This window comes from Ruditapes philippinarum, unplaced genomic scaffold (assembly GCF_026571515.1).
Source record: "Ruditapes philippinarum isolate M1 unplaced genomic scaffold, ASM2657151v2 ctg4767_1_1_1_1, whole genome shotgun sequence".
In the NCBI taxonomy this organism is placed as follows: Eukaryota; Metazoa; Mollusca; class Bivalvia; order Venerida; family Veneridae; genus Ruditapes; species Ruditapes philippinarum.
Window position 1 is genome coordinate 27,199 of NW_026855004.1, and position 27,317 is coordinate 54,515.

The 27,317-nt window shown below is 34.8% G+C and overlaps 1 protein-coding gene across 1 annotated transcript in view; it reads left to right on the forward strand.

Moving 5' to 3' along the window:
• LOC132741791 (zinc finger ZZ-type and EF-hand domain-containing protein 1-like) overlaps nucleotides 1–27,317 on the forward strand; it is a 100,055-nt gene that overhangs the window by 19,565 nt on the left and 53,173 nt on the right. Inside the window, 15 exon segments of the mRNA XM_060730062.1 lie at nucleotides 6,649–6,773; nucleotides 9,775–9,855; nucleotides 10,584–10,694; nucleotides 11,269–11,354; nucleotides 11,936–11,991; nucleotides 14,133–14,222; nucleotides 14,680–14,742; nucleotides 15,868–15,910; nucleotides 17,055–17,168; nucleotides 23,489–23,547; nucleotides 23,854–23,947; nucleotides 24,557–24,662; nucleotides 25,041–25,111; nucleotides 25,883–25,990; nucleotides 26,625–26,847. Of these exon segments, the coding sequence (XP_060586045.1) occupies nucleotides 6,649–6,773; nucleotides 9,775–9,855; nucleotides 10,584–10,694; nucleotides 11,269–11,354; nucleotides 11,936–11,991; nucleotides 14,133–14,222; nucleotides 14,680–14,742; nucleotides 15,868–15,910; nucleotides 17,055–17,168; nucleotides 23,489–23,547; nucleotides 23,854–23,947; nucleotides 24,557–24,662; nucleotides 25,041–25,111; nucleotides 25,883–25,990; nucleotides 26,625–26,847 (1,430 nt within the window).

Genomic DNA, 27,317 nt, shown 5'->3' on the forward strand with positions numbered 1-27,317 from the left:
GATTGATTCACATGTCGTTATGTTAGCATGACAAAACTTATAAACTGTTGTAAAGGAAAAAGAAGTATGCTAGGACGCACGAATATGGCGAATTAGGTTGATTGATGGCATATCATAAAAAGTATTGTTATAAAACTGCAGAGTAAATCTTTTTGACGAATGCCTTACCACACGACACAAATACTTACACAACATGATTGGCGTGTAATTCAAACATGTATCAGACGTTTTGATGTAATAGTCGAAATATCGAGAAAGAGTCGTTTTTGCCAATTTTCCTCTATTTCATAAACGAACAAAACATAGATCTCCAAGACAGAAACCAAGTCATGATAAAGTGCGCGCTACTTACGTGTTGTGACATAAAGTTAATAATGTACATTCTAGTCATAACTGGTTACGTTTCTATCTCAAGCCAGCAATTCTAACATTGTTTACATTTTACAAACAACCGTTTCATGTGCAGGATGTCATATGGAGTATGCAAGATAGATAAATCATTCTCTTGATTATGATATAAATAAAATATATATTGATCAGCATGTTTTTTGTAATATGATTTCAGTTTAAATTGACTAATATGTTCTGGGCAAGACCAGAAGACTTAGTTTGAATTAACAAGTTTTTTAACTGGGCAAAATGTATGTTATATGCAACTATATAAGAATAGACTAATGGAAGCTACGAATAAACGTCTTCTTAGTGCAAGTAAACGAGTTAACTCCCCGAAAAATTATATGTTACCCTTACTTAAAAGCGAAGGGAAAATGTTCTCCCATATTTTTTTAAAAATAAATTTGCAAGGAAAAAAATTTTAGTGTTTTTTTTGTTTACATAAGAAAACATATATTTTCTTTTTTTAAAGCAAACAGGAAAAATAAGAAAAAAAAGGTTTTCTGTAATGGATCGGGAACTAATTTTCTGTAAATTTTTCCGATAAAAAAATTTTTTCAAAGGGGGTTTTTATTTTTCACATCAAAAAACTTCCTCCTGCTCCTGGTCCCAAGCACAGGCTAGTGCTAGTAGTTTTTACACAAGCACTAAGCATGTACCAAGAAATAGGTAGCATCATCTTTCCTTCTTGCTTGTCTTTATGTTGATTTTTGCTCCTGGTCCCAAGCACAGGCTAGTGCTAGTAGTATATTTACACAAGCACTAAGCATGTACCAAGAAATAGGTAGCATCATCACTTTTTCCTGTCTTTATGTTGATTATTGCCCCTGGTCCCAAGCACAGGCTAGTGCTAGTAGTATATTTACACAAGCACTAAGCATGTACCAAGAAATAGGTAGCATCATCTCTTCTTCCTGTCTTTATGTTGATTATTGCTCCTTGTCCCAAGCACAGGCTAGTGCTAGTAGAATATTTACACAAGCACTAAGCATGTACCAAGAAATAGGAAGCATCATCTTTCCTTCCTGTCTTTATGTTGATTATTGCTCCTGGTCCCAAGCACAGGCTAGTGCTAGTAGAATATTTACACAAGCACTAAGCATTTACCAAGAAATAGGTAGCATCATCACTTCATCCTGACTTTATGTTGATTATTGCTCCTGGTCCCAAGCACAGGCTAGTGCTAGTAGTGTTTTTACACAAGCACTAAGCATGTACCAAGAAATAGGTAGCATCATCTTTCCTTCTTGCTTGTCTTTATGTCGATTATTGCTCCTGGTCCCAAGCACAGGCTAGTGCTAGTAGTATATTTACACAAGCACTAAGCATGTACCAAGAAATAGGTAGCATCATCACTTTTTCCTGTCTTTATGTTGATTATTGCCCCTGGTCCCAAGCACAGGCTAGTGCTAATAGTATATTTACACAAGCACTAAGCATGTGCCAAGAAATAGGTAGTGTCATCTCTTCTTCCTGTCTTTATGTTGATTTTTGCTCCTTATCCCAAGCACAGGCTAGTGCTCGAAGTATATTTACACAAGCACTAAGCATGTACCAAGAAATAGGTAGCATCATCTCTTCTTCCTGTCTTTATGTTGATCATTGCTCCTTGTCCCAAGCACAGGCTAGTGCTAGTTGTATATTTACACAAGCACTAAGCATGACCAAGAAATAGGTAGCATCATCTCTTCATCCTTTCTTTATGTTGATTATAGCTCCTTGTCCCAAGCACATGCTAGTGCTAGTAGTATATTTACACAAGCACTAAGCATGTACCAAGAAATAGGTAGCATCATCTTTCCTTCCTGTCTTTATGTTGATTATTGCTTCTGGTTCCAAGCACAGGCTAGTGCTAGTAGTATATTTACACAAGCACTAAGCATGTACCAAGAAATAGGTAGCATCATCTCTTCTTCCTGTCTTTATGTTGATTATTGCTCCTTGTCCCAAGCACAGGCTAGTGCTAGTAGAATATTTACACAAGCACTAAGCATGTACCAAGAAATAGGTAGTATCATCTCTTCATCCTGTCTTTATGTTGATTATTGCTCCTTGTCCCAAGCACAGGCTAGTGCTAGTAGTGTTTTTACACAAGCACTAAGCATGTACCAAGAAATAGGTAGCATCATCTCTTCTTCCTGTCTTTATGTTGATTATTGCTCCTGGTTCCAAGCACAGGCTAGTGCTAGTAGTATATTTACACAAGCACTAAGCATGTACCAAGAAATAGGTAGCATCATCTCTTCATCCTGTCTTTATGTTGATTATTGCTCCTGGTCCCAAGCACAGGCTAGTGCTAGTAGTATATTTACACAAGCACTAAGCATGTACCAAGAAATAGGTAGCATCATCTTTCCTTCCTGTCTTTATGTTGATTATTGCTCCTGGTCCCAAGCACAGGCTAGTGCTAGTAGTATATTTACACAAGCACTAAGCATGTACCAAGAAATAGGTAGCATCATCTTTCCTTCCTGTCTTTATGTTGATTATTGCTTCTGGTTCCAAGCACAGGCTAGTGCTAGTAGTATATTTACACAAGCACTAAGCATGTACCAAGAAATAGGTAGCATCATCTTTTCTTCCTGTCTTTATGTTGATTATTGCTCCTTGTCCCAAGCACAGGCTAGTGCTAGTAGAATATTTACACAAGCACTAAGCATGTACCAAGAAATAGGTAGCATCATCTCTTCATCCTGTCTTTATGTTGATTATTGCTCGACAGGCTAGTGCTAGTAGTGTTTTTACACAAGCACTATGCATGTACCAAGAAATAGGTAGCATCATCTTTCCTTCTTGCTTGTCTTTATGTTGATTTTTGCTCCTGGTCCCAAGCACAGGCTAGTGCTAGTAGTATATTTACACAAGCACTAAGCATGTACCAAGAAATAGGTAGCATCATCACTTTTTCCTGTCTTTATGTTGATTATTGCCCCTGGTCCCAAGCACAGGCTAGTGCTAGTAGTATATTTACACAAGCACTAAGCATGTACCAAGAAATAGGTAGCATCATCTCTTCATCCTGTCTTTATGTTGATTATTGCTTCTGGTTCCAAGCACAGGCTAGTGCTAGTAGTGTATATACACAAGCACTAAGCATGTACCAAGAAATAGGTAGCATCATCTCTTCATCCTGTCTTTATGTTGATTATTGCTCCTTGTCCAAAGCACATGCTAGTGCTAGTAGTATATTTACACAAGCACTAAGCATGTACCAAGAAATAGGTAGCATCATCTCTTCATCCTGTCTTTATGTTGATCATTGCTCCTTGTCCCAAGCACAGGCTAGTGCTAGTAGTATATTTACACAAGCACTAAGCATGTACCAAGAAATAGGTAGCATTATCTTTCCTTCCTGTCTCTATGTTCATTGTTGCTCCTGGTCCCAAGCACAGGCTAGTGCTAGTAGTATATTTACATAAGCACTAAGCATGTAACAAGAAATAGGTAGCATCATCTCTTCATCCTGTCTTTATGTTGATTATTGCTCCTTGTCCAAGCACATGCTAGTGCTAGTAGTGTTTTTACACAAGCACTAAGCAAGTACCAAGAAATAGGTAGCATCATCTTTCCTTCTTGCTTGTCTTTATGTCGATTATTGCTCCTGGTCCCAAGCACAGGCTAGTGCTAGTAGTATATTTACACAAGCACTAAGCATGTACCAAGAAATAGGTAGCATCATCTTTCCTTCCTGTCTTTATGTTGATTATTGCTTCTGGTTCGAAGCACAGGCTAGTGCTAGTAGTATATTTACACAAGCACTAAGCATGTACCAAGAAATAGGTATCATCATCTTTCCTTCCTGTCTTAATGTTGATTATTGCTCCTTGTCCCAAGCACAGGCTAGTGCTAGTAGAATATTTACACAAGCTCTAAGCATGTACCAAGAAATAGGTAGCATCATCTCTTCATCCTGTCTTTATGTTGATTATTGCTCGACAGGCTAGTGCTAGTAGTATTTTTACACAAGCACTAAGCATGTACCAAGAAATAGGTAGCATCATCTCTTCATCCAGTCTTTATGTTGATTATTGCTCCTTGTCCCAAGCACAGGCTAGTGCTAGTAGTGTTTTTACACAAGCTCTAAGCATGTACCAATAAATAGGTAGCATCATCTCTTCATCCAGTCTTTATGTTGATTATTGTTTCTGGTTCCAAGCACAGGCTAGTGCTAGTAGTGTATATACACAAGCACTAAGCATGTACCAAGAAATAGGTAGCATCATCTCTTCATCCTGTCTTTATGTTGATTATTGCTCCTTGTCCCAAGCACATGCTAGTGCTAGTAGTATATTTACACAAGCACTAAGCATGTACCAAGAAATAGGTAGCATCATCTCTTCATCCTGTCTTTATGTTGATTATTGCTCCTTGTCCCAAGCACAGGCTAGTGCTAGTAGTATATTTACACAAGCACTAAGCTTGTACCAAGAAATAGGTAGCATCATCTTTCCTTCCTGTCTTTATGTTGATTATTGCTCCTGGTCCCAAGCACAGGCTAGTGCTAGTAGTATATTTACACAAGCACTAAGCATGTACCAAGAAATAGGTAGCATCATCTTTCCTTCCTGTCTTTATGTTGATTATTGCTTCTGGTTCCAAGCACAGGCTAGTGCTAGTAGTGTATATACACAAGCACTAAGCATGTACCAAGAAATAGGTAGCATCATCTTTCCTTCTTGCTTGTCTTTATGTCGATTATTGCTCCTGGTCCCAAGCACAGGCTAGTGCTAGTAGTATATATACACAAGCACTAAGCATGTACCAAGAAATAGGTAGCATCATCTCTTCATCCTGTCTTTATGTTGATTATTGCTCCTGGTCCCAAGCACAGGCTAGTGCTAGTAGTATATATACACAAGCACTAAGCATGTACCAAGAAATAGATAGCATCATCTTTCATCCTGTCTTTTTCCTTCTTGCTTGTCTTTATGTTGATTATTGCTCCTGGTCTCAAGCACAGGCTAGTGCTAGTAGTATATATACACAAGCACTAAGCATGTACCAAGAAATAGGAAGCATCATCTTTCCTTCCTGTCTTTATGTTGATTATTGCTCCTGGTCCCAAGCACAGGCTAGTGCTAGTAGTATATTTACACAAGCACTAAGCATGTACCAAGAAATAGGTAGCATCATCTCTTCATCCTGTCTTTATGTTGATTATTGCTCCTTGTCCCAAGCACAGGCTAGTGCTAGTAGTATATTTACACAAGCACTAAGCATGTACCAAGAAATAGGTAGCATCATCTCTTCATCCTGTCTTTATGTTGATTATTGCTCCTGGTCCCAAGCACAGGCTAGTGCTAGTAGTATATTTACACAAGCACTAAGCATGTACCAAGAAATAGGTAGCATCGTCACTTTTTCCAGTCTTTATGTTGATTTTTACATGTTTCGAAAATTAATTTTAACAATGTTTGTAGTAATTTAAGTTTGATAAATAAATAAATGTTTATAACTCAGTGAACTGTTGTAAATTGATGTAAGTTCTGGTTTAGTGGAAGGTATATAAAGGGTTACTGTTTAAATGACATTTGGCTCAGTTATGTGTGACAGATTTTTTAACCAAGCTATCCTTTCCATTGATATTCATTAGAATTATATCTCCCAGTGACAGATTAATCAATCAGTGTATTTGATTGAACATTGAGTGATAAAAGGCAGCACTGTCCATGCTGTCCACTAAGATTAAAGGAGTGGTTAATTGGTTAGGTGATAATTGGCTTGTTTGGGCTACAGTTGAGTGATTGTTTGCTCAAAGTATTTGAATTTTGATTTTCACACATTTCATTGTAATTAATTTATTATTTATTTTTCTTTTGGTTTGGTTATTATCAATTTCAATTTAATTCTATTAAATATACATTTAGATGAATATTAAAATATAAATTAGATTAACTAAAACACTAACTAAAAATGTTGAATTCATTTTATTTTTGTACTTATCTGATTACAAAATTTATTATATTTCATATCAGATAAATGAATGAACAATTTTGCCATTGTTATTTATTAATGCTGGAAATAATTGACTTGATTTTTTTTAAATTTATGCACCATTTTTGATATTTGTTGAACAAACTTTTTTCTTATATAATCATGAATGTGATGAAATTATTTCTTGTATTTGCAATGACATTTATAATAAAATTTGTAATGCATGTTATTGAAATGACATTTATTGCAAACTTGATAATCATTGTTATTAAATACCAAATATGATATTTTGAAAAGAAATATAAAATATAATTAAAAAGATTATTGTGATTCTATTTATAGACAAAACAATGACGTGTTAGCTGATGGGGTACATCTGTTGTTAGCATTCAATCTAGCTAGATCACATACAGGAGGGTTAATACGTACCATTAAAATTCTTCAAGGTTTGTATGAAATTTATTTTGTTCAAATTTAATTCTTACATCAACACTGAAATGGGTCTATGATAGATAATTCTCATACCAAAAATGATAGCACTAACTAAGCGAGTCAATGGAAAAAAAAACATTCCTTTTTAATGTAAACAGTTCTTATTTTGAATATGTGATGAATAGAATATGATATTTGTGTAGGTTCATCACTAAATTTATCAAACACATTGAAAAAAAACCCCAATATTATGCTCGCCGAAGACTCACTTTATGATTGTTTTCAACTTACTCAATAAATTTAGTATTGAACCTACACTCATTTAACATCCTCCATGAAATGAGTGGAAAAAAAAAACAACAATACAGCAGTTTTGTAAAATGTCCACATATATAATGTTATTCCAAATCTTTTAGAGCTCAGTACATAGTTTTTAATTTTCAGATTTAAATCATTAAACATGTAAAGCACTGTGGCATTTTAAGAGAGAGATAATTTGAAGTTAAATGATATTATCAGCAAAAAATCTTGTTTATTTGCTAACTTTTTAATGACATCATTTTTCTGTCTCAGCGGGACCCTTTACCTTTCCCATCAAACCCCAAAAAGTTTTGGCCCCTTGATCTTGCCTTCAATCCCGAAAAAGTTTAGAGCATTATTTTTAGCTCACCTGTCACAAAGTGACAGGGTGAGCTTTTGTGATCGCTTTTCGTCCGGCATCCATCCGTCCGTTGTCCGTCCGTAAACTTTTACTTTAAATGACATCTCCTCATAAACCACTAAGTCAATTTCATCCAAACTTCACAGGAATGTTCCTTTGGTGGTCACCTTTAAAAATTGTTCAAAGAATTTAATTCCATGCAGAACTCTGGTTGCCATGGCAACCGAAAGAAAAAAACTTTAAATATCTTCTTTTAAAAAACCCTAAGAGCTAGAGCTTAGATATTTGGCATGAAACATCTTCTAGTGAGTGTCTACCAAGTTTGTTCAAATAAAATCCCTGGGGTCAAAATTGGCCCCGCCCCAGGGGGTCATTGATTTTCCCTATATGCATATAGTAAAAACTTAAAAATTCTTCTTTTAAAGAACCCAAAGAGCTAGAGCTAAGATATTCAGCATGAAACATCTTCTAATGAGTGTGTACCAAGTTTGTTCAAATAAAAGCCCTGGGGTCAAAATTGGCCCCGCCCCAGGGGGTCATTGATTTTCCCTATATGCATATAGTAAAAACTTACAAAATCTTCTTTGAAAGAACTCAAAGAGCTAGAGCTAAGATATTCAGCATGAAACATCTTCGAATGGGTGTCTACCAAGTTTGTTCAAATAAAAGCCCTGGGGTCAAAATTGGCCCCACTCCGGGGGTCATTGATTTTCCTTATATGTGTATAGCAAAAACTTATATAATCTTCTTTGAAAAAACCCAAATAGCTAGAGTTTAGATATTAAGCATGAAATATCTTCTAGTGAGTGTCTACAAAGTTTGTTCAAATAAAAGCCCTGGGGTCAAAATTGGCCCCGCCCCGGGGGGTCTTGATTTTCCCTATATGCATATAGTAAAAACTTAAAAAATCTTCTTTGAAAAAACCTAAATAGCTAGAGTTTAGATATTTGGCATGAAACATCTTCTAGTGAGTGTCTACCAAGTTTGTTCAAATAAAAGCCCCGGGGTCAAAATTGGCCCCGCCCCAGGGGGTCATTGATTTTCCCTATATGCATATAGTAAAAACTTAAAAATTCTTCTTTTAAAGAACCCAAAGAGCTAGAGCTAAAATATTCAGCATGAAACATCTTCTAATGAGTGTGTACCAAGTTTGTTCAAATAAAAGCCCTGGGGTCAAAATTGGCCCCGCCCCAGGGGGTCATTGATTTTCCCTATATGCATATAGTAAAAACTTACAAAATCTTCTTTGAAAGAACTCAAAGAGCTAGAGCTAAGATATTCAGCATGAAACATCTTCTAATAAACGTCTACAAAGTTTGTTCAAATAAAAGCCCTGGGGTCAAAATTGGCCCCGCCCGGGGGTCATTGATTTTCCTTATATGTGTATAGCAAAAACTTAAATAATCTTCTTTGAAAAAACCCAAATAGCTAGAGTTTAGATATTAAGCATGAAACATCTTCTAGTGAGTGTCTACAAAGTTTGTTCAAATAAAAGCCCTGGGGTCAAAATTGGCCCCACCACAGGGGTGTCATTGTTTTTAACTATATGTGTGTAGTAAAACCTTAAACATCTTCTTTTAAAAAACCCAATGAGCTAGAGCTTAGATGTTTAGCATGAAATATCTTCTTATGGATGTCTACAAAGTTTGTTCAAATAAAAGCCCTTGGGTGAAAATTGGCCCTGCCGGGGGGGGGGGGGGGGGTTGCAGGGGCGAGGTGGCAGGGGGGGGGGACGGGGGGCGGGTGAGATCATTGTTTTTCATTACATGTGTGTAGTAAAAACCTAACATTGTGAAACATCTTCTAATTAATGAGTGTCTTCCAAGTTTGTTCAAATAAAAGCCCTTGGGTTTCAAACTGGCCCCGCTCCGGGGGCCTATATACAGGTGAGCGACCTCAGGGCCATCATGGCCTTTTATAATCATGGCCATTACTCATGAGGTTAAAAACTTAAAGCCAACATTATTTTGGTTTGTTTTGTCTTTTTACTCTAATGTCAAATCACATTCACATTTAGTCACCCCAGATGACTAGTTCCTGGGTCTCAGTTATCATACCAGTCTTGATAGAAGTCAAAACAAAAAAGAATATTATATTTGATGGATTTGAACCCATGACCTCAGAATTAGGAGTCTTGTGCTCTACAACTATACCTTTGCTTTCATGATATGAGCCGCGTCATGACAAAACCAGGATCCATGCTGTTCGCTTACCAACTCTATTACAAGTAGAGAAACTGATAGCGAACAGCAAGGATCCTGATCAGACTGCGCGGATGCGCAGGCTGGTCTGGATCCATGCTGGTCGCAAGCGCATTACGTTGGTTTTGTCATGACACGGCTCATATATTTTAGAACACACAGACTTGTCTCTACCATGTACTCATTTGATGGCCAAGATGTATAAAGCCAGGGACCATTGCTGGGAAAAGATTGGTAAGTTTGGTAACTCTGTTTCTTGATTATTTGTTATTTAAACAAAACATTTATTATCTTAAATTAGATTTATCTTTCTATCCACCATATTGTTGGGTTGTTGTTTTTTTTTCAATGTATATATGTGAAGAAGTTAACAATTATTGAGAAAAACAACCCAGCAGGTCATTACTGGTATAAAATCAAGAAACTTTGCTAGCTATCTGCCTGTCAGAAGATGCTTTTAACCCATCAAAATCAATAAGAATTCATTGTCTGTTTTTTCATCCTACAAGAAGGCCTGAATTTGAAATTTTTTGATTGTCTTATAAATGTCTATTTCTTATAAGCTGTCTTCAACAGTGTTTATTTAAAATGAGTCATGCATACAAGAAGTTGATTGTGCATACAAGAAGTTGATTGTGCATACAAGAAGTTGATCAACTTGTAAGCCAGTTAGATGCTGATAAGAGAAGATTAGATGATTTAATTAAACAGCAACACTACAATATGTCACTTTGCTTCCTCCTGTTTGTTAAAATTGTTTAATATTTTTCTAATTAGCATCATACTATTTTACCATACAATTAAAGGTGTGGGGTTTCGTCCACTCTATAAAAATCATGTGTGGGGTTTTGGACATGTGGGGTTTCGTCCTACATTCATTATATTTACTTACCTTACCAACTCCCCATGTTACATGTACACATATACTGTATATTCAGTAAGTATGAGTTTTTGTGTTACAGGTTATCAGTTACAGTTGACTGTAGCGGGCAGCGATGGTGGTACATCGGAGGAACACGATAATTCTAAACCAGAGAACGTCCTCACACCCTCCTGGACAGACCCTTCACCACGTAAACACTCTTTAATCTTTATACTAGACATATACATCATTTTTTGCTCAATGTGTCCGTCATTGTTACACAACATTTACATTGTTTATACCTAATTAAATGTAATTATAGTAATGATAATAATAAACACTTTATTTCATAAGAGTAAAATATTAACAAATATATTTCTTGCATCAGACTGGCATTTCTGTTAATTTTACACAAGCCAGAAAATTCATCGGACATGGGGGTGCCAGATGAGTCTCATGCTGTACAATGGCATGCTTAGGATGATGTAATTTTACCGTTATGAATGAATTTGTTATTTCATACGCTGTTGTAAGAAAATAGTTATTGGTGTTATGACCTAAATTTCCATGGAAAATTGTTTAATTGAGGTAAAGAGTTTAAAATATAATGGAATATGGTAGAATATGCAAGAAAAAATATCAGACATATGTTTGCAGTTTGAATCTGGATATTCCTCCCTTGGGAACTTGCCGCTGGGCGATAACTCAGCAAGCTTCCTTTTCGCCCAATGGGCAGGTCTCCTCGTGACAGATATTCCAATATCAGCTTTATCATTTAATTTCAGCATATTTGACAGCCGAGGGCACAACAAAAGTGAACATGTTCTTCAAGTCTTCAGAATTGATACAACTATCTAAGCTGAAAATAAAGGTTATTTGTTTATATAATTTTGAATTGTCAATTTCCTGCAAATCACTTTTGGTTAGCACAGTTGATATAATGTAGGTCTACAAACTATGTATTGGTAAGTTCTTCACAAGTATTTCCATTGCAGTGCAGACTTGACCATGGCAGTTTTTAATTTTTTTAATGTTTGAAATTTTCCATATCAACGTGGAATTTTCATGTCAATTTTGATGTTCTATAGCTATTCCACTTTTTCACGGCAGTGTAGTTTTTTCCATGGCAAATTAATTTTTACCATTTTAGTTTGGTTAACGATAATAGCTCTAGAACAATTTGTTCTATGCTTATCATTGTAAATTTTATAGAGAAGTTTACATTTGTTAGGGCAAGGTAAATTATTAACCTACCAGGTATAGAACTTTTATTTTCATGCTATACAAATCTGGATGGTAGGGATAGCAAATTGATGAGATATAATTAACTTCTACAAATAGCATATCTGTTATATATACAGTGCAATTATTATGAAAATCCAAAAGTATATGAACTGGTGCATAGATATTTTATTTTTCCATGTGTTTATTTTGCTCCGGTTCTTTGTACAGGTTGTGTCTGGTGTTAAAGGTGCCAAAAGGGGACTAGTATTTGTTTACAGAGACATGTAAGTAATAAATAAGTTACAAGTTATTGTTACAATCATGCCATGATTTCATTTTATTTTAGCAGTTTGTCAATATAATAGAATGTTTGTAAAGACTTTGTCTTCAGCACTCGTAGAATTGTCTAGTCTGAATAAAACTTAGCCTGTCTGTGTATGACGTGATCCTGGCCTATAGAAATTGACCCCAGCATAATTCAAGTCCTTGATCAAGGTATTTTTAGCTCACCTGTCACAAAGTGACAGGGTGAGCTTTTGTGATCGCTTTTCGTCCGGCGTCCGTCCGTCCGGCGTCCGTCCGTCTGTCCGTAAACTTTTGCTTTAAATGACATCTCCTCATAAACCACTGAGCCAATTTCATCCAAACTTCACAGGAATGTTCCTTTGGTGGTCACCTTTAAAAATTGTTCAAAGAATTTAATTCCATGCAGAACTCTGGTTGCCATGGCAACCAAAAGAATAAACTTTAAATATCTTCTTTTAAAAAACCATAAGAGCTAGAGCTTAGATATTTGGCATGAAACATCTTCTAGTGAGTGTCTACCAAGTTTGTTCAAATAAAAGACCCCTGGGGTCAAAATTGGCCCCGCCCCTGGGGGTCATTGATTTTCCCTATATGCATATAGTAAAAACTTAAAAAATCTTCTTTTAAAGAACCGTAAGAGCTAGAGCTTAGATATTTGGCATGAAACATCTTCTAGTGAATGTCTACCAAGTTTGTTCAAATAAAAGCCCTGGGGTCAAAATTGGCCCCGACCCAGGGGGTCATTGATTTTCCCTATATGCATATAGTAAAAACTTAAAAAATCTCCCTATAAAGAACCCAAAGAGCTAGAGCTAAGATATTAAGCATGAAACATCTTCTAGTGAGTGTCTACCAAGTTTGTTCAAATTAAAGCCCTGGGGTCAAAATTTGCCCCGCCCCGGGGGTCATTGATTTTCCCTATATGCATATAGTAAAAACTTAAAAAATCTTCTTTTAAAGAACCATAAGAGATAGAGCTTAGATATTTGGCATGAAACATCTTCTAGTGAATGTCTACCAAGTTTGTTCAAATAAAAGCCCTGGGGTCAAAATTACCCCGCCCCAGGGGGTCATAGATTTTCCCTATATGCATGCATATAGTAAAAACTTAAAAAAATTTCTTTTAAAGAACCCAAAGAGCTAGAGCTAAGATATTAAGCATGAAACATCTTCTAGTGAGTGTCTACCAAGTTTGTTCAAATTAAAGCCCTGGGGTCAAAATTGGCCCCGCCCCAGGGGTCATTGATTTTCCCTATATGCATATGGTAAAAACTTAAAAAATCTTCTTTTAAAGAACCATAAGAGCTAGAGCTTAGATATTTGGCATGAAACATCTTCTAGTGAATGTCTACCAAGTTTGTTCAAATAAAAGCCCTGGGGTCAAAATTGACCCTGCCCCAGGGGGTCATAGATTTTCCCTATATGCATATAGTAAAAACTTAAAAATCTTCTTTTAAAGAACCCAAAGAGCTAGAGCTAAGATATTTAGCATGAAACATCTTCTAATGAGTGTCTACCAAGTTTGTTCAAATAAAAGCTCTGGGGTCAAAATTGGCCCCGCCCCAGGGGGTCATTGATTTTCCCTATATGCATATAGTAAAAACTTAAAAAATCTTCTTTTAAAGAACTCAAAGAGCTAGAGCTAAGATATTTAGCATAAAACATGTTCTAATGGGTGTCTACCAAGTATGTTCAAATAAAAGCCCTGGGGTCAAAACTGGCCCTGCCCGGGGGGGGGGGGGGTGACATTGTTTTTAACTATATGTGTATAGTAAAAACTTTAAAAATCTTCTTTTAAAAAAGCCAATGAGCTAGAACTTAGATGTTTAGCATGAAACATCTTCTTATGGGTGTCTACCAAGTCTGTTCAAATAAACAAATAAAAGCCCTTGGGTAAAAATTGGCCCGGGGGTGGGGGGCCTATATACAGGTGAGCGACCTCAGGGCCATCATGGCCCTCTTGTTAATGTAAATGTGCATACACACAGAAGTTTATAAAGAGAATAATAAATTCAATTAATCCTCACCTTAGTGCAATAACTGATTAACTGTTGTTAAATTTAGAAGGACTTATTCTGCTATTGCACTCAGGTGAAAATATAATGATTTTGTGTTACAGGGAGGAGTTTAATCTGGCACAGCATGTACAGAGATTTCAGGCCTATGATAGCTGGGGAAAACTAGAGTATCAGTTTAGTGTACAAGTCAGGTAAGGTTATGCGTAGATTCTTCTTTTTATAATTTGTATTATATTAAAAATATAATGATTGGAAAAAAAGTGCACTTAAGGTTATCTACAATATATGTAATGATACTGTTTATAGATTGTTTTTATCAAACTAAGTTTATGAGGGTTGTGCTTTAAATTATACGAAGAATCTAAATGTCAAACAGTGACTTTCCAGCTTTAATTGTTCAATAATATTGAATACATATCAGTAAAACAACAAGAAAAACAAGAAAAAATTAAACACGAGTGTTCTATTTATACTTTGAATTTTTTAGCAGAATAGTTTAGAGCTAGTGTTCTAGCTAGATGTTCATGATAGTCTGGCTAGTTACAATAAGAAGATGAAGTCAAAGTTATTCTGATTCTCGTGAATCTGTTTGATTTCTTATAAAACATGACAAACATGTAATATTTACAATGTGTTTTATATTAACAGAAGTGCTGGTATAGCAGGCAAACCTGACAACCCTGTGGCATACTTTTCATTAGATGATGATTGGTAAATAATTTTCACTTATTTCTATCTGTGTTTTATTGCTACCTGAAATAGTTTAATGTAGCGTATAGTAATGGCTCTTTTGCCCTTAGTTTATTATGTTCTTTGGTCCTATTTTATTTAACTCCTATCACCTTCTTTCTTTGACTGACATATTAATATATTTGGTGTGTTGGCACCTGCTATGGACCTACACCTCTGAGTTGAGTAACAGATTGTCCTTGCCAAGATAACTGAGACAGAAAGCATTTTCCCACTTTTCTGTTTAAATGTCTCATTTGGGAGCATTTGTCATGGTTACTGATATGTTTTGTTTAATATACTCGTTCAAGTCTGAGCTAAAGACATCTATGAAGTAAAAGCACATATAATTAACATATCAATAAAAAAACATTATTTTATCATACGAAAAATGAATAACAAATAGTATAGTTTACACTTTTATTCAATCAACCTTAACATCAAAATGTTCCCAGATATTAAGATTGGAGAAATATGGCCACTTATATAACAGGGAATGCCATAAAGCAACTGCCATATGACGTAAATATTCCATCTAGCTGAGAGTTAAAAAGATGTATGCAAATAACTGGCAAACCAAACGAGCAAAACACTGTGTGGAATAGTATAGTTTCACCAAAAACTGTTACGAATAAAGCAAGCTAGACTCACGGGAAAACCAAAGCAAGCGTAACAGAAACAAGGCAAGCTAGGATTGCCAGACTACGTTGTCATTTGGGCAAAAATCCCTAGAAACGCAACTTGACTTAAAATATTTAAGTCTTCTTGGCAAGCGCACAGTATCCAGGCTTGATATATGACCAAAACTAAAACTATGAAATGACAGGTTTATGAAAACTAGTCGTATTTGCCCCGAAACCGACGGGAATGAGGTCATGACCCCGCCACCGATATCGGAGAAAACACGACCAGCAGATAAAAACTTTATGACACAAAATGCAATGAAGTTTTGGTTCGCCTGATAAACTCTCAGCTAACACTATTTTTTTTGTTCATTTTGATCAGTGATATGATATTATATTTTATTAAAAGTTTTCAGATACTTTACATTTAACTTTATTTGGTAAGAAATTCGTTAAATGGGGATGAAATTTATTTTAATTGCAGTGATGAGATAGAAGTCCCTGTTTCTTGGCACCCAGTTGGACAGGTTTGTTAATCTTATATGGAATAATTGTTCATTCTCTTTACATGTTTAATATTCATAAATTATCTTATATTTTTCCTAAATTTATCTTAATTGTTATTGTTTGATCTTGTTTGTTTCAGTATATACTGATAGTTTCTTACAGTGATCTTGTTTGTTTCAGTATGTAAAGAAAGCTTGTTAGAGTGATCTTGTTTGTTTCAGTATGTAAAGAAAGTTCGTTAGAGTGATCTTGTTTGTTTCAGTATGTAAAGATAGTTTCTTAGAGTGATCTTGTTTGTTTCAGTATGTAAAGAAAGTTTGTTAGAGTGATCTTGTTTGTTTCAGTATGTAAAGAAAGTTTGTTAGAGTGATCTTGTTTGTTTCAGTATGTAAAGAAAGTTCGTAAGAGTGATCTTGTTTGTTTCAGTATGTAAAGATAGTTACTTAGAGTGATCTTGTTTGTTTCAGTATGTAAAGAAAGTTCGTTAGAGTGATCTTGTTTGTTTCAGTATGTAAAGATAGTTTCTTAGAGTGATCTTGTTTGTTTCAGTATGTAAAGAAAGTTTGTTAGAGTGATCTTGTTTGTTTCAGTATGTAAAGAAAGTTTGTTAGAGTGATCTTGTTTGTTTCAGTATGTAAAGAAAGTTTGTTAGAGTGATCTTGTTTGTTTCAGTATGTAAAGAAAGTTTGTTACAGTGATCTTGTTTGTTTCAGTATGTAAAGATAGTTTCTTAGAGTGATCTTGTTTGTTTCAGTATGTAAAGATAGTTTCTTAGAGTGATCTTGTTTGTTTCAGTATGTAAAGATAGTTTCTTAGAGTGATCTTGTTTGTTTCAGTATGTAAAGAAAGTTTGTTAGAGTGATCTTGTTTGTTTCAGTATGTAATGATAGTTTCTTAGAGTGATCTTGTTTGTTTCTGTATGTAATGAAAGTTTCTTAGAGTGATCTTGTTTGTTTCTGTATGTAATGATAGTTTCTTAGAGTGATCTTGCTTGTTTCAGTATGTAATGAAAGTTTCTTAGAGTGATCTTGTTTGTTTCATTATGTAGTGAAAGTTTCTTAGAGTGATCTTGTTTGTTTCAGTATGTAATGAAAGTTTCTTAGAGTGATCTTGTTTGTTTCAGTATGTAATGATAGTTTCTTAGAGTGATCTTGTTTGTTTCAGTATGTACTGGTGAAGTTTCTGGAACCAAGGAAGACAAGTTCTGTGATTGGTATTTCAGGAATTAAGTTCTTCGGTTTCACCAGAAAACCTGTCAATGTTGATGATCAAGTTGTGGTAGGTTTATTTGAATTATTTTGTTTTTTAATTTTCAGCACACTATTAAGTGTTTTACATGTTTATTTGTAGCTGATGAGAAATAAATATGGATGACTTAATCTCTGTAAATGTTGATCACTGTGATATCACTGTACACATTGAATGCTGTGATATCACTGTACATGTTGAACACTGTTATACCACTGTACATGTTGGACACTTTGATATCACTGTACATGTTGAACACTTTGATATCACTGTACATGTTGGACACTGTGATTATCACTGTACATGTTGAATACTGTGATATCACTGTACATGTTGAATACTGTGATATCACTGCACATGTTGAACACTGATATCACTGTACATGTTGGACACTGAGATATCACAGTACATGTTGAACACTGTTATATCACTGTACATGTTGAATACTGTGATATCACTGTACATGTTGAATACTGTGATATCACTGTACATGTTGAACACTGTTATATCACTGTACATGTTGAACACTGTTATATCACTGTACATGTTGAACACTGTGATATCACTGTACATGTTGAACACTGTGATATCACTGTACATGTTGAACACTGTGATATCACTGTACATGTTGAACACTGTGATATCACTGTACATGTTTGGAACTGTGATATGACTGTACATGTTAGAACACTGATATCGACTGTGGCATGTTAGTTGGACACTGAGATATCCAGTACACCTGTTGACACTGTTATATACTGTACATTGTTTTGAATACTTGTGATATTCACTGTACATAATGTTGAATACTGTGATATACACTGCACATGTCATGAAACACTGTTTTATATCACTTGTACATGTTTGGAACACTGTGATTATCGACTGTCATGTTGAAATTACTGTGATATCACTGTACATGGTTGGGCCACTGTTATATCACTGTACATGTTGGACACTGTGATTATCACTGTACAGTGTTGAAAACTGTGATATCACTGTACATGTTGGACACTGTAATATGCACTGTACATGTTGAACACTGTTATATCACAGTGACATGTTGAACACTGTTATATCACTGTAACATGTTGGATTCCTGTAATCATCAGTTGAAAACTGTACATGTTGAAACACTGTTATAGTCACTGCACATGTTGACTGTTATACTGGGTTTTATCAAGTTTCAGTTTAACACTGTTATATCACTGTAAAGTTTTTAACATGTTATTAAATGGGGACATGTTTTGGGCACTGTAATATCAAAATGTACATGTTGAAACATGTGAATCACTGTCCCGTTGAACACTGTGATTTTATCATTTATTTTTAAATTATATTTTTTTCAATATGGAAGGTAAACACCCCCCAAAACCAGAGAAGAAAAGGAAAAATTTTACCCGTGCAGAGATAATACAATATTTTATGTCAAATTTTTGATGACCCTTAAAAAGATTTCCCAGCATGTACAGTACCCGGGGAGGAAGGGACCTAGATTTCCCAAACTCTATACCAGGTTATATCCTGTGTGATATTATTATTACAAATTTTGAAACAAGGTTTAAAAATTTACAACCTTTAAATTTTCATTAATTTAAATTTACCTGTCACAAAAAAAGGGGGAGCTTTTGTGATTTGGGTTTTTCGTCCGGGTCCGTTTCCCTTGTCCCCCGTCCCCTTCGTCCCCCCGGTACCTGCCTGTCCGTAAACTTTTTTCTTTAAAAAGACATTCCTCATTAAAAACCCCTAAAACCAATTTCCAAAACCAAAATTTCAAGGAATGTTCCCTTTTTTGGGGCCCCTTTAAAAAATTTTTTCAAAAAATTTAATTCCCAAAAGCAAAAATCTGGTTGCCCCCCCGGAACCGAAAGAAAAAACTTTAAATTTAAAATTCCCCTTTTTTTTAAAAACCATAAAAGCTTAGGGGCTTTTGATATTTAAACCCTGAAACAAAAACTTCCTTTTTTTGGAAAATTGGGCCTTTCCCAAAATTTTTGTTCAAATAAAAGCCCTGGGGTTAGGGAAATTGGGGCCCCCGCCCCGGGGGGGTCCAATTTGGATTTTTTTCCCCCCCATGCATATAAAAGGGAAAAAAAATTAAAAAAATTTTTTCTTTTAAGAAACCCAAAAAAGAAAAAAACCTAAAAAGCCCCCAAAAGAAATTTAAATTTTTAAAGGGGAAAAAGAAACCAAATTTTTTGTTCTTTAAAAGGGTGGGGGGGGGGGGGGTTTTTCTTTTCAAAAAATTTTTGGTTTTTTTCAAAAAAAAAAAAAAGCCCTGGGGTGAAAAAATTGGGCCCCGGGGGGCCGGGGGGTGGTTTATTGGGTTTTCCCCAAAATGCATTTTAGTAAAACTGTAAAAAAAAAAACTTTTTAAAAGAACTCAAAGAGGCCCAGGGCTTAGATTTTGGGCATTTTAAAAATTTTTTCTAGTTTAGGGGTTTTTTACCAAAGGGGTTTTTTGTTTTTTTAAATTTTTTTAAAAGGCCCCTTTTTTGGGGTTTTAAAAATTTTGGCCTCCGCCGGGGGTTTATTGATTTTTTCCCTAATATGATTATATGTAAAAACTTAAAAATCTTTCTTTAAAGAACTCAAAGAGCTAGAGCTTAGATATTTGGCATGAAACATCTTCTAGTGTGTGTCTAACCAAGTTTGTTCAATAAAAGCCTTGGGGTCAAAATTGGCCCCGCCCGGGGGCTCCATTTGATTTTTCCCTATAGTGGCATATAGTAAAAAACTTAAAAATTTCTTTTTAAAGAACCCAAGAGGCTAGAGCTAAGATATTTAGGCATTGAAACATGGTTTCTTAATGGGTGTCTACCAAGTTTGTTCAAATATAAAGCCTGGGGTGAAATTGGCCGCCCGCCCCTGGGGGGTCATTTGATTTTTCCCTATATGCATATAGTAAAAACTTAAAAAATCTTCTTTTAAAAAGAAAGGAACAAAAGAGCTATGGCTAAGATATTGGTGGCATGCAACAGTTGTTCTAATAGGTGTCTACCAAGTTTGTTTCAAATTACAGCCCCGGGGGGTCCGTTTTTAAAATGATGAAACCCGCGTCCGGGTCATTGTTTTCTTTATAATTGTGTTTAGCAAAAACTTTTTAAATCTTCTTTGAAAAAACCCAATAGCTAGAGTTTTAGATATTTAAGCATGAAACATTTCTAGTAAAAGTGGTCTACAAAGTTTTGTTCAAAAAAAGACCCTGGGGTCAAAACTGGCCCTGGCCCGCCAGGGGTGTCATTGTTTTAACTTATGTGTATATAAAAACTTTAAAAAAATCTTTCTTTTAAAAAGCCCAATGACTAGAAGCTTAAATGTTTTAGCATGAAACAGCTTCTTATGGGTGTCTTACCAAGTTTGTGCAAATAAAAAAGCTCTTGGGTTAAATTGGCTCTGCAACGTTTTGGGGGGGGGGGGGGGCCTATAACAACAAGGTGAGCGACCTCAAAAGGGCCATCATGGCCCTCTTGTATTATTAGCAGCAACCTGGCAATGCTCAGGGCGTGAGCTATTGTGAATCGCCCTGTGTGCGTCGTCCTCGTCGTTGGTCCTTGCGGGTCGTGCGTCGTCAAAACTTTTCACATAAAAAAATCTCCTCATGAAAGGGGAAGGGGGGACTGCACTCAACCCAAAACTTTGCAGAAATGATCCTTGGGAAAAATGGTTCCCCCTTTTCAAAGTTTGTTCAAATGGTTTCGGTCTTGTTGCATTATGTAGGCCAAAGGGCCAGAAAAAAGGATTTTAAAAAAACACAAAATTTTTAAAATCTTCTGTTTTGAAAGTGGACAACATGGGCCAGGAGCTTGATTTTGGGGTACTATGTATGGCATTATGGGTCCATTTACAAAGTTGTTTCAAATTTTGTCCCTAGTTGTCAAAATTGGCCCCGCTCCCCGGGGGGTCATAGGTTTTTCCTATATGTCTATAGGTAAATCTAAAACAATCTTCTTCTCTGATTTGGGCAAAAGGTACAGATTAGATATTGGCATGAACATTGTGTAGGTAGACCTCTATCAAGATTGTTCAAATAATGGCCCTAGGGTCAAAAATTGGCCCCGCCCTGGGGGTCATTTGATTTTCATTACATACATATACTGAAAACTTTGAAAAATCTTCTGGTCTGAAAGTAAATGGCCTAGAGCTTTGATTTTTTGGTATATGGTATCATCTTATGGGTCCTCTACCAAAGTTGTTCAAATTTTGTCCCTAGTGTCAAAATTGGCTCCGCCCGGGGGTCATAGGTTTTTCCTTATATGTATATAGTTAAAATCTAAAAAAAATCTTCTTCTCTGATTTGGCAAAGGCTACAGATTAGATATTTGGCATGAAACATTGTGTAGTAGACCTCTATCAAGATTGTTGAAATAATGGCCCTAGGGTCAAAAATTGGTCCCGCCCCGGGGGTTCATTGATTTTTATTACATACATATAGTGAAAACTTGAAAAATCTTCTGGTCTGAAAGTAAATGGCCTAGAGCTTTGATATTTGGTCTATGGTATCATCTGAAGGTCCAATACCAAAGTTGTACAAATTTTTGTCCCTAGTGTCAAAATTGGCCACACCCCGGGGGTCATAGGTTTCTAAATATGTATATAGTAAAACATAAAAAATCTTCTTCTCTGAATTGGCAAAGGCTACAGGTAAGATATTTTGGCATGAAAACATTGTGTGGTAGACCTTTACCAAAATTGTTCAAATAATGGCCCTCGGGTCAAAAATTGGCCCCGCCCTCGGGGGTCATTGATTTTCATTATATACATATAGTGAAAACTTGAAAAATCTTATGGTCTGAAAGTAAATGGCCTAGAGCTTTGATATTTGGTCTATGGTATCATCTATAGATCCAAAACCAAAGTTGTTCAAATTTTGTTCCTAGAATTAAAATCGGCCCCGCCCTGGGGGTCATTGATTTTTCCTTATATGTATATAGTAAAAACTTTTAAAAAATCTTCTTTTAAAGAACCCAAAGAGCTAGAGCTAAGATATTTAGCATAAAACATCTTCTAATGGGTGTCTACCAAGTTTGTTCAATATAAAAGCCCTGGGGTCAAAATTGGCCCCGCCCCAGGGGTCATTGATTTTCCCTATATGCATATAGTAAAACTAAAAAAATTTTCTTTGAAAGAACCCAAAGAGCTAGAGCTAAGATATTTAGCATGAAACATGTTCTAATGGATGTCTACCATGTTCGTTCAAATAAGAGCCCTGGGGTCAAAATTGGCCCCGCCCCCGGGGGTCCATTCATTAAGCTCGACTTTTTTTTTAGATATATACATATTATATATATACATACATATATATATATATACATTATATATATATATATATATATACATATTATATATATATATATATTATATATATATATCTTATATATATATATGTATGTATATATATATATATATGTAAGGAACCAATATTGTGTATGTATAATATATTATATATATATATATATATATATATATATATATATAAATATATATATATATATATATATATATATATATATAATACATTACATACACACACACACACACACACACACACATATATATATATATATATATATATATATATATATATATATATCAGTCACATTCCTCCATTTACGGGGCATCGGTCTATTTGAGACCATACTTGTGGGTGTATATTTAATGTGGGGCATACATAAGGCCTCGCAACTCTGGCATGTTTAAAAACGATGTATGGGGGCGTAGGCTACCCTTCTAACATAGTGCCCGTAGGCCGGTTTTAGTAGTAAATGATATATGTCCCACAAATGTATATATTTTTAATGGGGTTTTCTGTTATTGGTCAATATGTTTTTCACCTATGGTAAAATCAAATATTATAGTTTTATATATAATATAACTTAGTACCCCTTAGTTCTGTTGTATGGAAATGTTCATTATAGGCCTATAGTAGTGGCGTATATAAAAAATTGACTGCATGAAATAATGCCACTCAACTCGGTCTTATATATGGGCCCCGTAAGTGAAGATATGTGTGAATATATATTATATATATATATATATATATATATATATATATATATATATATATATATATATATTATATATATTATATAATATGTATACATATATATTTTTATATATATATATATATATATATATATATAGACATAAAAAAATCTTCTTTTAGAAAACGCCAATAAAGCTAGACCTTAGATGTTTAGCATGAAACATCTTCTAATGGGTGTCAACCAAGTTTGTTCAAATAAAAGCCCTGGGGTTTAAACTGGCCCCGCTCCGGGGGGCCTATATACAGGTGAGCGACTTTGGGCCATCATGGCCCTCTTGTTTTTTGTATTGATCTTATAATTTAGTTTTCTGCCAGTCAGGGTTCATTGGTCTGGGTCCAACATGATTCTGTATTGATATTTAGGTAAAGAAAGTATGTTAACTTCACCTAATTTTTTAAGTGTAAGTTTAGATCTCAAGCCCAGTTCAACATTTATGTATTCATGTTAATTTTGTTTTCTGTCTGTACAATTTATAAATGCAAATTCATAAAAGGATGATTATCCAATTAACAAAAATTGTCATTCAATTAACTAATTTTATTATTCAATTAATGAATAAAGATGTTTCTTCCTATTTGAATACCGTATTGAAGATTTTAAAGCAGAACAGAAATTTTGATAGACATCATACAAATGACAATAATTAACTCTGCAATGAATCTATTCAGGGGTGAGGAAAAGTGGCAGACATTTTCTCAGATGACATTACAACTGATTTTCTGTCTCCTCCCTGCATTCACTGGACTGTCAGGTGAAAGTAAGGTATGTCAATAAAACAGTATTTTACTTAAGACCTATTTCTGATATACCAGTTCTATTTCTTTGAATATTTACCACATATTTGTATGAGCCCTTATTTACTCAGCACTTATTTGTGTAAGCTCACTTGTTTATATTTTTTATGTTTGAACAATTTCATGTAATTCTTGCCACAATTCTGTTAGCTATATTTCATGGGGCGTTAATGGCCAAGTGGTTAAGGTTGTTGACTTTAAATAAATTGCCTCTCCTTGCTGTGGGTTTGAATTTTGACTGTTACTATGGATTCATTTCATGTCGGAAAGCTAATCAGCTAGGGTGGTTTTACTCAGATGCCCATTCGTGCCTAAAATAATGTACAGAAGGCACCTGAGGTCTTCCTCCACAAGTAAAACTTGAAAGTCTCCATATGATCAAAACTGTTCTGGTGCGACATGAAACCCAACAAAGACAAAAAAAGGCTATTTTTCACTTTGTAAAACATAATTTCTAAAATGATTGAATTTTGATTTAGTTCACATTATATCTTAGAATTTAGCCTGTTAAATAAATTAAGATATTCTTTAACTGTTTTGTTAATTGATCAATTAGTATTAATTATTATTGTTGCAGGTGTCAGCAGAGGCGTTATTTCAACACTTGTGTAAAACTGTAGACAACCAGAAAATAGATAAAAATAGCCGACATTATAAACTGTGTAGACAACTCATTATTGATGGTAAAACACTTATCTCTATTACTTCATTAAAGTGTGAATTAGCAAGTCTATTGAAAAGATTTCAACTGACAAATTTAAATTTGATAAAGCAATTGATTTTACAGTTTAATTGGACTGAATGTTTGGTTGCATTAAGATTAATATTATACAAAGTAACTTAATTGAAGTGACTGATGAATAAATGATGATTGTTTTGAAGAAGTATGAAATTTATCTTACTAAAAAGTGAAGAAAAAAGAAATAAGAAAATGAAGCACAAGTGAAAGTAACAAAAAGTTCTCAACTTGATGTGAGATTCATTCCATCTAAAACAAGCTTATTTTCTTACTTTCATTCACACCAGTGAACAAAAACAAATAATGAGTTTCATCATTTCAGGGGCTGCAGTTTTCTTCTCTGATAAAGAGGCAAGGAAAAAACAGCTGTTCTCTATGATGCAAAAAGTTGAGGTGATTTACTTATATATTATCTTTTTATCTCTCATTACAGTATTGAAGAAGTGAAATAATTTTGCCTTGCTGTGAACTTAAAACTGTTCCTTGATATCTTAGGGATAGATTTCAGAATTAAAATTCTAGAATTAATGTGTAGATCTTCACTCATGTTAACAGAATATTATTTATTGTCTGTAATGTTTAGAGACTTAAAGCTGGTTTACAAGGAAATACCAATTTATGACAACATTCATCTAGTACAAAGAACAGATAAACGAATAAATGTCTGCTTACTTGCCTACTTAATAACAGTTATATGCTGACTTCCCTATTAAATCCATTGTCCTTGTCTATGACAATCCATTCCTGATGAAAGGGATTAAAAGATAAAACAGAATAGTTTTCACTAACAATTATACATCTTTGTGGTGTAGAAGTAAATCAGACTCCTATCTAGAGATATTGGGTTTCAATCTGACTGAATGTGATATTCTCTTTCAACTTGGACAAAGCACGCAAGTGAGATTACTGGTTATGCCATCTAGGAAGCAGTCATCTGATGTTATGGAAACCGTAGTTATGGTGACATTCCACATGTTCATTCTGGTTGTGAAGTCTGGGGCTGCCAATGATCAGTTACTTTCAACCAGGATGTCGATATAATGGAAAAAAAGAATCAAACAAAAAATCAACACTTTTTAAATAGTAAAATTTTATAGATATTTTAAAACTGATACTGTGTGCATACAAATGTTTAACATTTTATTGTTTCTTTTCTGTTTTCAGACTCTGTCAGAGACACCATCAGTTATGCTGGTATTTCAGTCACTGTGCCAATTCTTCAGTTCTGTTGATCCTCGTGGATTACTAGACCTGCCGAAAAATCCCACCGATGTTAGTATTAACTTTGAAAATACTAAATTTATGAAATAGACTGGCTCGACTTTATAGTTAGAAATGTTTGTTGTAAATTAAATGACTTTTAATATTTTAATGCTTTAATTAACTCTTACCCTGCTGAAACTGAAAGTGATTTGCCTTGGCCACCAGTACAGGGCCAATAAAAACACCTGTACATCTGTGCAGTCTGACCAGGCTCTAAACTGTTGGCAGACTATAAATTAAAATGTTGGTTCTGATGAAAGTCAAGTATTGACGAAACTAGTTGACACAAATAAAATATGGTAAACCTGTCCTGGTATTGATGTGTATTACCCTTTAATTTGAACTTACATCGGTTGAAATTTTCATGTTAATATCCGCAAAACTGAATATGGACATTTCCAAAAATGAAGTTCATTTTAGAAATGTAGCAGGCTAAGGGTGAAGTTGCTAACCAAGAAGAGTCTTTGAGTCTTGTTTGAGTGCACAGAGGTTTACGTCTGCTTTTTGTCATTATTGTTTTACAAAAGATGTCCATAATTACCTAAGAATGACATCTATATAAGCTTAGATTTATTCAAATAATTTGGATTTTTTCAAAAATTGAAAACCTCAGACACCTGTAAGCTAATGAATTTTTTTCCAGACATTTGACCCTTCACAAGTTTTAGAGGTAATGGAAACCATGGTTATGGTGACATTCCACGAGTTTAGTCTGGTTGTGAAGTCTGGGGCTGCCAATGACCAGTTACTTCCCTTGCTGCAGTTAGTAAGTTCTCTGCAGACGTCACTTCTTGCTTGGACATGGTGGCAGATGTCAGAAGGGTCAGATGCCATAAAAGTCAAAGGCATGCATACTGCCACTACATGTAAGTGGAAGTTTCTTTTTATTTAAGATCAAAATGACATTGAGTCAGTCTGATTAGTTAAGTAAAAGTAGTGTTATGTATAATGAACTGAAGTTAACTAGTGTTGATTATTTTTGACAATTTTGTTTAAGGAAATATGTCTTATATTATTTTGGTCTTAAGATACTACGTCTTAACACATAAACTGACATTGGATATAAATTTCTCATTACAATTTCTTAGACAAATTAAGAGGAACACATGTAATGAATATCTTAATTTTTTATCCTGACAAGTGATGTAGGGCACATGGCCCTCTGGCTTAAATTACTTAGGTTGGAAAAAAGAATGAACTGGTGCAGAATCCAGTGGTACTTGCTAGGTAATTGCCCACAGGTATATTACCAAAAAAAGTCACTAAATCATACAAACAAAGTAATGAACTGTTGCACTGTATTTTAGCAAGAATACCTTTTATTGCATTCATTTCT